Source organism: Myotis daubentonii, chromosome 2 (genome assembly GCF_963259705.1).
Source record: "Myotis daubentonii chromosome 2, mMyoDau2.1, whole genome shotgun sequence".
Taxonomy (NCBI): Eukaryota; Metazoa; Chordata; class Mammalia; order Chiroptera; family Vespertilionidae; genus Myotis; species Myotis daubentonii.
This window is the reverse complement of record NC_081841.1, coordinates 64417244-64430214: the sequence shown is the minus strand read 5'-3', so window position 1 is coordinate 64430214 and position 12971 is coordinate 64417244. Positions and strand designations below refer to the sequence as shown.

Genomic DNA, 12971 nt, shown 5'->3' with positions numbered 1-12971 from the left:
TCAGATGGGCGTCGGAACCTGTGTGTGGCCCTGAAGCATCCGCGACCAAGCAGTGGTGGCGTGAGTGAAGGACAGGGCCTGAGCTCAGGCTGCAGGAGCTGCCTCCTCACGTCCTCTCTAAACGGGGTTCCTCAGTCTCATATGCATGGAAGTACATTTTAAGACAATGACCAACACTTGGCCTCACTGCTCATTCTCAAGGCTAAGTCCGCATCAACCAAACATTTAATGCTGGGCTGGCCAAGCAGAGAAAATCTAATTTATATGTTTTCGCAGAGCTTCGTCTTCATATAAATCTAATTCCTCCATCTCTTTCCTTTTTTTCTGATTCCTTGTGGTTCTGGAATTTGTTGGAGTTTTTGCAAGCCAGCTCGAGCCACACAGTCCTCTTTCCTTTTGCTTATTTTACAAATGTGCAGTACCTCTCAGGACATGGGTGGTAAAGCGGAGACAATAAACATTTCTGATAAAAGCGTCGTTAGCGAAAGGATGATTTTTATCAAATGCTGCACACTGTCTCCTCCGACAGCATGTGAAAAAGATCTGGGAGAAGAGGTAAACATTTACCCCGGCCGCTAACCGAGCTCCTTTAAGAATGGCCGGCTTAAAACAGCTTCTAGCAGTCTTCATACTTTAATAGATTTGATTTTCCACATGGCTTCATTTTGTCTGGGTGGCTAACTGACACAATTTATACCTCTCTTCCTTCCCCAGGTCACCACAGCACACCATTCAGTAACGCATGCCTTAGAGCTTGTCTGCATTATATGACCAAACCCCCATTCATTAGTGTTTGAAACACTTCAGCTGTGAAGGGGCTCCTAACTGCTACCAGGTGTGACGCTTCTGCGTAAAAGCAGCAAACGGGAGGAAGAGAGCCCACGTGAGCGGGCTCTCACTCACATGGATGCGCGCACACACACAAGCACACACACATGCACACACATACACGCACACACATGTGTGCACACACATGCATGCACACGTGCTCACGCACACACACGCGCGCGCGCACACACTCACAAACTCCATCCTGGGCTTTAATCACATGCCACTGCTTACTGCAAACCTTTTGCAAACGGTTTCAAACATTCTTCCCCCCCAAGATGGAGAGAGCTGTAAATCCTGGGACCAAACACACCTACCAATGAATGGGTTACAGCTTAGAAAATATAACCACGGCAGTATCAAGTCACGAGATTTCACACCCGTTTTGTTTAGTCTGCTTCGGGTTATGTGGGAAATGTGGAACGTGTGAAGCTACCTCCCCTCTACTCCCAACCCCCGAACTTCGGGCTTCACCCTCCTCAGCAGCACGTTTCTACCTCTTGATAGGCAACGGGCCATGACCCCAGGATTCTGTATGGAGTCCTGGCCACAAAGGAGGATATAGCCTGACCAAAGCCACGGACAGACGAAAGAGAGACAGGCCGAGGTTCAGCTGCCCGTGACCTTCTCTTTTCACTTAGTATTTAAACCCCAGAAAGTCACTAAGCTGTTTGGCAGATATGCCCTTCACCCGGCCCCGACCTGCGGTGTGGAGTGAGGGTGTTACTCTGGAACAGGCCGTCGCATAAGAGCTGGCAGGTATTACTTTATTCCTTCTTCTCCTGGTTAATTAATTAATAGGACTCAGTAAGGCTGGAAACCCTCCTCCTGGATCTAACGGTAATGACTCCATTTCCTGGTGTTTCTAGTCTACCTGGAAACCTCTTTTAAATCCGGAAGAAAACAGAATTTTTCAGGCCATGAACTCACAGAGACCTCGGGGCAGATGGAATGTGATCAGCTGTTCAGAACATTTCCAGAAACTTTGTTTAATTTGAGCTCTTGAAGCTCCTGATATGCAAGTAGTTTATTCAAACCCCTTAGACAGAACTCAGCTAAAAAGGATGGTCCCTCGTACTACTTCAGTTCTTAACACAACACAACGGTTCTTTTACTAAAGTATCTTTCCACTGACCTTGAAATGCTTCTACTTGGAGCTGTTGGTTACAGCACTGGGTCCATAACTGGATCTCAGAGGGCGGGAGCTCACACTCCATTAAACTTTTGGAAGCAGTGTGGCTCTCACATGCTCAAAGCAATGGTTTTCTCCATCGGCTACGTAGCGGAGAGCTCTCTCTCTTCTTCGCGTAGCTCTGACGGCCACGCTCCACAGGACAGCCTGGCTGCCACGAGGATGATGTGGGCAGGGCGCATGGCACTCACCTCTATAAACCTCACCTTTCCAGGGACTTGGTTGCTGTGACCAAAGTGTGCATGTGGTTGAGAGAAGAAAAATCCTCCCTGTCAGGAAGAAAATTGAAAACCCACTCTCAGCCGCCCTGTGTCCTGGCCAGGCAGACTTCCCAGAAGGCTCTTCTGTCCCCAAAGAATCTTATTTCATAGCAGAGCAGCTACTAGGGCTCCTCAGACCCATCCCTCTTCATTAACGTAGAAGTAACATAACATACAAGCAACTTCTTGTAGACATAGCTTGCATCTTGAGATATGTATTGACACTGCTTCATATTTGCCACATAAGCCAAAGGGCTTCTCAGTTTGTGTAGCCCCACAAGAGCAGCTCTGAGGCAATAAGGAGAAATACTGTAGCCAAAAATCGTATACATTTCAATAGGGGCTTGTCGGGATGTGGGAAGGCCAAATAGCAGCAGTCAGGTCAAGAAGGCTCAGTCCACCCTGCCTGGTTTGACTCAGTGGATAGAGCATTGACTCAGTGGATAGAGCATTGGACTGCGAACTGGAAGGTCCCAGGTTCGATTCCGGCCAAGGGCACATGCTCAGGTTGTGGGCTCGATCCCCAGTCGGGGGCATGCAGGAAGTAGCCGAGCAATGATTCTCTCTCATCATTGATGTTTCTAGTTCTCTCTCCCTCTCCCTTCCTCTCTGAAATCAATAAAAACATATTTAAAAAAAGAAAGAAGGCTCAGTCCTGGAATGGCGCTTCTGGAATGGAGGCTAAAAGGACTTTTCAAAATGGAAGTGCACTGTGACATTTTTATGAGCACCAGCCACCAAGGGCTTTAAATACTGAACTGCTGGACACCATTCACGCACTTATTTCACAAAGACAACTGAGGCTGCACCATACCGGGCCGAAACATGGGAATTTTTTGGCACAAAACTGATGAGCGGGAAAGGAAAGTGGGCAGAGTTGGAAAACTGTTTTTTTATTATGACTATTGGAAAATTGCATTCATTTGCCTTAGTTTTCTTTTGCAAATGGGGGGAAAAAGGAATTTAATAAATGTAACTCTTTCATTGCTTTGGTTAAGTTTAGAAAAGAACCCACTACATCCTAGAAATACCGTATGCACCTAATCTTAATTCTTTTTAATATGGTTTGCACCTATCTTCATTAATTTTAATTAACTTATGGCATTCGTTCTTTTTAATGCCACAGAATGTGCGTGGTGGCATATACCTTTGGTTATGCTCCCACTGATTGATCCCGAGGAGGAAGACAGCCCAATATCCAATCCCATCTCCTAATGCTTGGTGGAATTTTTTTTTTTTTAAATATATTTTATTGATTTTTTACAGAGAGGAAGGGAGAAGGATAGAGAGTTAGAAACATCAATGAGAGAGAAACATCGATCAGTTGCCTCCTGCACATCTCCTACTGGGGATGTGCCCGCAACCCAAGTACATGCCCTTGACCGGAATCGAACCTGGGACCTTTCAGTCTGCAGGCCGACGCTCTATCCACTGAGCCAAACCAGTTTTGGCACTTGATGGAATTTTAAGATGTTTTAAGAGTTGAATCCTAGATCTCACCACAGAGCCATGGGTAGGGGTGGAGCTGGAGGAAAGCTCAGTATCTGGGTTTAATTTTCATGTGCAGACTAAATAGCAGGTCTGTAGTGGGAGGCCACTGAACCCTAAATAGAATCACGAAATAGCCTGCCTGCAAACTTGAGGAGTTGTGTCACCAGGATGTCCCTCTTTGTGTGTAGTAAGGAGTCTGTGTTGGCTTCAATCAATCCGTCTATTTTTCCCCCTTGATTGCAAAGAATTCTGCAACGTTTACTATAAGATGTTGCAGGATAAAAACACAAGATTTTTAATTTAAGTTACCTTGCAAAAAACCCCCCAAACCCTACAAATATCTGATAATTTAGAAATGGTTTCATGACATCATCCTTTTGTTATCTTAATATGTTTAATTCCTTAAGGACTTGGAATGACACCTTTAAGATATTTTCATGTCCACGACTATCTTGAGCCAGTCCTGCCAGAGCAGAAATAATGGGCTCTCCTCGTTGGCAGCAATGACCAGAAACCAACCACCATTCTGTCTCGACCCACCAGACCACAAAGCTGAGTGTTTCTATTTCTCTGTCAGATATTTTAACTTCCAATGGATTGGGACTGTTTGACTTAATGGGAAGTGATTACTTCCTCCAACTAGGAAAACTTTATATTAGGTTTATAAAAAATACATTAAACGGAACATATATAAACCATAGGATCTGGCAACTGATTCTGGTGGAAAGGTTAGGAGGCAAATCTGTTTTGCAAAAGGAGACATAAGAAGTTGGGATGTTTATGGCAGCTGTCCCCCATCTTTTTTCTATTGTAGCTTTATGTTTATAAAAATATAGAAGTATCAGGACTTCCTTGCATGTGTTACCATCAGCTTAATGCAGTCAGTTCAAAGGTCTTATTGGGGGATGGTTAAAAAAGAAGGTTGGTCCTAGATGTCACTGACCATAGCACCAACCCTGGAATGAACGGGTTGTCTAACCTGTCTTATTCCCACTGTGTCATACTAGTAGGGATAAGACCCATCTACTTGCCACTCAAGGTGGGAGGAAAAAATGTGACAACCAAAGGGGAAAATTTTGAAGGAAAAAATAAAAGTAAAAATCTTGTAAGACTATAAGTGGGGAACTATGATTATTAATTACAGCTATTCATCCTGTTTTATTTCTTTACCTGTGATCCAATAATAGATTTTCTTGAGAAAGAAAAACAAACGTAAGACATCTTAAGTTTCTAAAATGCACTTCTGTCTGTCTCCTTTGCCCTTGATCAGAGTTCCTTCACTGGAAATACGGCAAACAGAGGCCACAGATCCCTAGAATACTGCAAAGTCCTTTCCTGGGAGGAAGGAATATATAAAAATGCCTCCAGAAGGGAGTCACATTTTTTTTTTTCAGAGAGGAAAATCATTTTATGTTTAAACTGATTGCAAGTTTCAGGATCCTGTAAGCCATGATTTCTGAGGATCATGAGCTTGATCAACTTTCTATTTTTAAATTATTTTATATATTTTCATTGATTTCAGAGAGGAAGAGAAAGATAGAAACATCAATGATGAGAAGGAATCATTGATCGGCTGCCTCCTGCATGCCCCCTACTGGGGATCGAGCCGGCAACCTGAGCATGTGCCCTTGACTGGAATCGAACCCGGGACCCATCAAGTCTGCAGGCCGACGCTCTATCCACTGAGCCAAACCAGCTAGGGCAGCTTGATCAACTTTCCAGGCCAGTTCTAATTCTCATTGAAGGAACCTCACATATAAAAAAATAACTAAAGATATAGCAGAAGGATTTTTGCATGAAGGAAGCACTCAGAAGGAGGAAATTTATTTCAACAGTTCCCAAACTGTTGAGGAATATTCTTGTTTTTGTGCAAAGTACTTTTAAAAAATGGTTGTGGTGAAGGCTGCTTAATGGTTATATTCCAGGTGTGTTTACTGATGAATAGACTAGAAGAAACCTTTTTTGTTTTCTATGTGTATAAAACTTTGCATAACTTGTATTGGTTGCCAGGGAACAGAAAATTTCTGGATTTTAACCATGACTACACCAATCATTTGTCATTATCCTAGGACTTTTGAGTAAGATTATGAAAATATCAGTAACAATAGTATGTCAACAAGTAATTATTTAATGGACATCTGGGTGTCCAGCAAACATTTCCTGAATGTAAAGGAAGTACCTGGATAAAGCAACATATTTGTATTAAAAATTAAGGATTACAATTATTTATATTAATTTGGGTCAGCAAGTTTGGCTAATAATAAGGAAGCTTACATATTTAATAAATATGTTGCTTTATATCCAACTCACATCAGAATGCAGAGAAAAAGCAGGCAGTCATTGGCATTTTATTTCCAGTCTAACACACAGACTTCACCACACCGTTAAAAACAATTACACTTTTAAAAACTCTATGAAATCTGTCAAGTCCAGAAACACTAAATTTTTCCTTTTGGAGTTTTATATATTTCCCCAAATTGGGTGATATTCTCTCACTTCTGTTAGAAGTTTATGTCTCTATAAGACATTCGCTGCCCACACACCGCTAGATTCATCTTGCCAATGTTCCTCTGTTACCACTGTGAGCTAATTACTCCATATGTTTACAGTTAATAATCATGTTGATATGTTTCCTCTGCCCTGCTCCTGTGCTGTTATGTCCTGGAGCTACTTTATTGTAGGGTTAAACGTTGGTTTCTACTTTGCGCTCTCCCTTTCCCTTGACCTTTGCAATGCCAGAGGTCAGGGGCGAAATAAAACAGTATTTCCTATACAGCAAAACAGTGCCACTCAGGGTGGACTTTGATATAATTCTTCATGTTTTACCAGTTGGTACCAAACATTTACTGGCCCACAAAATGTTTTACCAGCTTGAAAGAGCCTAAGTAGGAAAATAAATCAGTGTTCTTTATGACTTAGGCAATGTAAATCACTAGGCTTCCCGAGTGAGCACAAGACGGACTATTTGCAAGTCTGATTTATTATGAACTATTTATTGCATTGGCCAAGGTGCCATGTAAAAGATGAGTGTTAGAGTGAGAATGCTCACCCCTCTTTCTCCTTCCTCCTTCTTCCTCAGCATGTCTAGACTAAAAGCCCCCAGTAAAAATGCCTTCTTTGAGAACACGATGCTGACTGCAATTCATCAACTTGCTTGTCCCCAAATGAAATCTCTCATTTTGCTCCAAACAATGTTTAGGTTGTCTGAAATATAAACATCCTTAAAACTGCCCTTGAAGTCTCTGTAAAAACATTCAACTTTTTTTTTTTTGAAGGGGAGAAAAAAAACAACAAAAACCCCTCCTGATAACCAAGGCTTACAGAGGTTTCTCCTCCCTGATACACACCGCCCGCAGGAGATGGTATTTGCAGGTAAAAACTCTTATTTTGAAACAGAGAGCATGTTTCCAATCTTTCAGAAACAGAACATTTGCCAGTTCTCTCACTGGGAAGGGGAAAGGGAATGGGTTTATACCTGTCTTAATTGCTAGAGGTGTAGCTTGCCAGGGCTGCCAACAATGAGGAAATTGGGTGGAAAGGAAGGATAACTGTTGGGATTTTAAAAACCTGTGTTTATCCTGTGGGTAGGGCTCTGGTGAGGAAAAAAAAATCTGAATAACATATAGGGATTCACTTCCAAACTCTGCTTAAAGCCTTCAAAGGGGGAAATCAAAAAAACATTAATATCTGATAAACCAGCAAAATTTTGTTAGAAGTCTGAGATAGAGTGAGACGTAGTCTTTATTTTTTTAAATCCTCACCTGAGGATACTTTTTTTCATTGATTACAGAAGAGAGAAGAAGGGAGAGGGAGAAAGAGACAGAGAAACATCCATCCGTTGCCTCCCGTACACACCCTGACTGGGGACCGAATCCACAACCTGGGTATGTGCCCTGACTGGGAATCGAACACAAGACCCTTCTGTGCAGGAGGCAACTCTCTCATTAACTGAAGCCACCAGGCCAGGGCGAAATGTATTTTTATCAAAATAAAAACTAGAGAAACAAAGCTCCCTCAATCAAGGATGACAACCTGATACATTTATAGTGTTTTTTAAAATTAAAACAATGGTGACAGCAACAAAATCTACCACTATTTCCTACTGAAGTTAAGAATGTGGCCCATGGAGCGGAGGATTCAACCACTTCAAATGGTTAAAACCTAGGAAATTAGTTAATTTTTATTTATTGCTGATTTTGTCACTTTAAGAATGAAAATATAGTAGAGTTCCTTAGTAAGCTTTTGTTTTTACTGGTTTTGGAATTTTTAAAAAAGTTAATATGAATATTGCAGATTTTCCCCTTTAGATTTCTAAGAGACTAACTTTCCCATCGGGGATTAGGCAGCACACTTGAGGTTTGCGGCTGATGGTACCTGGTGGATTGTTCAATCACACCCCGCCTCCCCCAATAGAGTTCCCCTTAAAATTTTATTCCTCCCTAGACACATGTACTTATATACAGAAACACAAATGAGCATCTAAATTTTGAGATCTGTCATAACCCTGAATTTGTCTCCTCAGAGTGAATTTTGTCACTCTGCATCCCCATCTCAGGATGTGGCATTCTGGAAGCTCAGGGAAGGTTCCAGCATTTGAGGGATTTACCAGCCTTCACAATAGAGCCATTGTAATTCTGGATACACGTGATGTACCGGGAAGGTGATTCTGACTGCTTTAGTCCTAAAGATAGGATGTAGCAATTACTATAAAATTTCCCCCTAGTTTAAAAACATCCTTATTTTAAAACAAGCAATAAAAACACTTGCGGTAAAAAGGATAGTAGTTTTAAATGAATTAGAATTTTAGAATTTTCAAGAATATCCACCTCTGGAAATAAAAACTCACACCTAGCACCCCAAAATAAGTCACAGTATAACAACGCTCTCTCTCAAAATGTTCTTGAGAGTAAGGGAAGCAGTGTTGTTATCCCATTCCAAAGGTGGATAAATAGGGTACAGAGAGATTAGTTTGCCCGGTGATGGGGCTAGAGAGCAAAACCCCAGTCTCCTTATACACTGCTGAGCCCTTTCCTTTAGCTGTAAAATATTTACTTGTGCTAAAATCTTCACCACCTCACAACAGGATCTAAACGTAACCCCTCAAATACTGTTGATGAAGAAAGGATACGAGCCTGAGGTAATCCAGACTGCCACATGGGAAAGCCATCTGGGAGGGTCTTTTGAAAGAAACAGATGAAAAAGGAAGAGATTCTTTCGAATGCAGTGTAAAATTTACATTATCCTCCATGAACTTCCATGTAGTCCCCGTGTTTATACAATTCATCACTGTGTCCTCAGGCAATGTAGATTAAGAAGCCCAATGAGCTCATGCTCTTTTTTTCCCCCGTTTCTGAGTCTGAACTCTCCTTTCAAGGGCAGATCTGGAGCAGGGTCTGTGAGACAGCTGACCGGTCAGTGAAGACCAACCCGGCCCAGCTGTGGCTTCTCGGGTATCCCGGATTGCCTTGGGAAGACATTTTATTATTCCACTTTTATCACTGTGTTGCTGCCCAATTGCAATCAGTTTCAGCAGTCTCCACCTGTGACTGACTTGTTTCTGTTTCTCCACTTTTGACTATGTCATTCATCTCTTCTGTAAGATCTTCCTATCTCTCCCCTAATTAGTCTCCATTTTCCCTTTGTAACTCAACAACAAGATCAAAACTCTTCCGGGAATCATCCCCATGTGGCGTTTTGTAGCCCCCACGTACCTCATCAACGTTGATATTCTGTGTTTCAAATGTTCGCACCTCGTGTCATGTGTGTTTGCTGAGCACTCTCATCCCTGCTGCACACTGCAATCACTGGGTGAGTTCATAAAAACACTGACTCTGGAGTCAGACCCAATAATCAGAACCACGGTAGGGAGGGGCCGTTGGTGTGTTTAACAACTTGCTCTCCAGGAGTAAAAAGTCCTGATTTGTAGCATTTATCAATTTCCATGGTACAAATACTTCCAATGTAGTGGATTTCAAGCTACCAACTTGTCGTTGCGGAATGCAGAACATGGAAGAGAGGCTCACAATTGATTCCAGCACACGCCGCACACCACATGAGGTGTATATACCATTTATATGGTGACATGTAAATGTATATGGTATATACACGGTGATATATATATACCATATACACACACCCTTAGGCCCTCTTATTGTGGTTTTGCTTTCTGTGGTTTCAGTTACCTGCAGTCAAACTTGGCCCTAATATAGTAAATGGAAAATTTCAGAAGTAAACTAAGTTTTAAATTGCGTGCTGCTCTGAGAGCGTGATGAAATCTTGTGCTGTCCTACTCCATCCTGCCTGGGACGTGAATCATCCCTTTGTCCAAAATATCCTCTCCTTCTTTCCCCGCTTAGTCACGTAGTAGCCATCAAGATTATTGAAATGGTTATTTTATTATAATATCCTATACTAGAGGCCTGGTGCATGAAATTTGTGCACTCGGGGGTGGATTGCAAGAGGGCGCAGGCCAGGCTGAGGGACCCCACCGGTGCATGACCAGGGCCAGAGAGGGACGTGGGAGGTTGGCCAGCTGAGGAAGGACCACGGGAGGGCTCCAGGGAGTGTCCAGCCCTTCTTGCTCTGTCCCAATAGGCTGGACCCCAGCAGCAAGCTAATTTACCAGCCAGAGCATCTGTCCCCTGGTGTTCAGTGCATGTCCTAGTGACTGGTCAACTGTCTGCCCTCTGGTGGTCAGTGCACATCATAGCGAGCAGTTGAGCGGCCTTAGCACATCATTAGCATATTATGCTTTGGTTGAATGGACGACTGGATACTTAGCATATTAGGCTTTTATTATATAGGAAAATAAAAGGGTAATATGCAAATCAACTGAATGGTGGAACGAACGGTTGCCATGATGCGTACTGACCACCAGGAGGCAGTTGCTCAAGGCAGGAGCTGCTACCCCCTGGTGGTCAGTGCGCTCCCACAGGGGGAGCGCCACTCAGCCAGAAGCCCTGAGCTGGGCTCATGGCCGGTGAGCACAGCAGCAGTGGCAGGAGCCTCTCCCACCTCTGCGGCAGTCAGTTGGAAATCTCCTAAGGGCTCCAGGGCTGCGAGAGAGTGCAGGCAGGGATGAGGGACTCCCCCCCCAGGGCACAAATCTCATGCACCGGGCCTCTAGTATTGTTATAATTGTGTATTTATAATTCATTAATCTCTTACTGTGCCTAATGTATACATTAAACTTTATCATGGGTATCTATATATCCTATCTAATAAAAGAGAAACATGGTAATTAGCGTACGTCCGCTACCCTTCCCATTGGCTAATCAGTGAGATATGCAAATTAACTGCCAGCCAAGATGGTGGCCAGCAGCCAGGCAGCTTGAAGCTAACATGAGGCTTGCTTGCTTCAGTGACGGAGGAAACCAACGTTCCCCGTCTGCCCTGCCGGCCTCTGAGCTTGCAGTATGAAACATTGTTAAAAATACAGAAGCTAAACAAAACCCCAGAAACCTGCTTTTAGCCCGCCGGCATCTCAGAGCTGGAGTTGATACAGTGTTTCGATTATAGAACCCAAACAAACCAGGTACCTGCTTTCAGCAGCAGAGGCCTAAGAGCTGGAGCCAGAGCTAAAGCTGGCCCAGAATAAAAAAGAAAAAGAAAAAAAGGAGCAGTTGGGAGCTTCAGTCACCTGTCAGCCTGAAAACAGCCCTCAGCTCCTCACCCAGAATGGCCAGGAACCCCAGTGGGGACCCCCACCCTGAAGGGTGTGTGACCAGCTGCAAACAGCCATCATCCCCTCACCCAGGCTGGCCAGGCACCCCAGTGGGGATTCCCACCCTGATCCAGGACACCCTTCAGGGCAAACCAACCGGCCCCCACCCGTGCATCAGGCCTCTATCCTATATAGTAAAAGGGTAATATGCCTCCCGGCACCGGGATCAGCGTGACAGGGGGCAACACCAAACCCACTGATCACCCTGCGGCTCTGTGTGTGACAGGGGGCGGGGCCACAACCTCCCTATCTGCCCTGCTCTGTTCGTGACAGGGGAAGACGCCCCAACCCCCTGATCAGCCCTGCTCTGTGCCTGATAGGGGGGAGCTCCCCAACCCCCTGATCGCCCTGCGGCTCTGTGTGTGACAGGGTGCGGAACCCCAACCCCCTGATCGGCCCTGCTCTGTGTGTGACAGGGTGCGGTGCCCCAACCCCAATGGGCCCTGCTCTGTGTGTGACGGGGTAGAGCCATAACCTCCCCATTGGCCCTGCCCTGAGTGTGACAATGGCGGCGCCCCAACCCCCTGATCGGCCCTGCTCTGTGGGTGATAGAGGGCGGCGCCCCAACCCCCCCTCCACGGGCCCTGCTCTGTGTGTGATGGGGTAGAGCCATAACCTCCCCATCAGCCCTGCCCTGAGTGTGACAGTGGCGGCGCCCCAACCCCCTGATCGGCCCTGCTCTGTGCGTGACAGGGGGGAGCTCTCCAACCCCCTGATGGGCCCTGCTCTCTGAGTGACAGGGGGTGGTGCCGCAACCTCCCCATAGACCCTGCCTTGAGTATGACAGGGGGCGGCGCCCAAACCCCCCAATCGGCCCTACCCTGAGCCCGACCAGGGGCTGCACCTAGGGATTACGCCTGCCCTCTGCCACCCGGGAGCAGGCCTAAACCAGCAGGTCGTTATCTCCTGAGGGGTCCCAGACTGCGAGAGGGCACAGCCCGGGCTGAGGGACCCCTCCTCCCCCCTGAGTGCAGAAATTTTTGTGCACCGGGCCTCTAGTATATATATAAAAGCCAAAGCGACCGTTACGGCCAAACCACGAGAATGACCAGTTGACCAGTCATTATGACATGCACTGACCACCAGGGGGCAAACACTCAACGAAGGAGCAGTCCCCTTGGTGATCAGTGTGCTCCCATAGCCAACCTCCCGTAAGCTAGCCAACCTCCTGCAGTCCCTCCCCATGGTCCCTCCCCTTGGCTAGCCACGACTGGCCCTGATTGGGACTGGGCGAGATGGCCCCAATCAGCTCTGATCGCCTGCGAGGCCAAAGGACCCCACCCATGCACGAATTAGTGCACCAGGCCTCTAATGTGTATATAAGAGGAACCATAGTGCAAGTATATAATAGGGTTCAATACTACCCCAGTTTCAGGTGTCCACTAGTGGTCTTTTTTAAATATAATACTAGAGGCCAGTGCACAAAACTGCCCCCTGGTGGTCAGTGCGTATCATAGTGACCAGTGGTTCGCTGTTT

The 12971-nt window shown here is 45.2% G+C and overlaps 1 protein-coding gene across 5 annotated transcripts in view; it reads right to left on the bottom strand.

Annotated features, from left to right (window-relative positions):
• Positions 1-12971, bottom strand: part of HMGA2 (high mobility group AT-hook 2) — a 141349-nt gene that overhangs the window by 3524 nt on the left and 124854 nt on the right. Inside the window, exon 5 of one of the 5 annotated variants that reach the window (XM_059683515.1) lies at positions 2212-2289. The exons of 1 other annotated variant lie outside the window; for it this stretch is intronic. In XM_059683515.1, coding sequence (XP_059539498.1) covers positions 2212-2289 — 78 coding nt within the window. 3 more of the 5 variants (XM_059683516.1, XM_059683518.1, XM_059683514.1) reach the window with 3 other exon arrangements.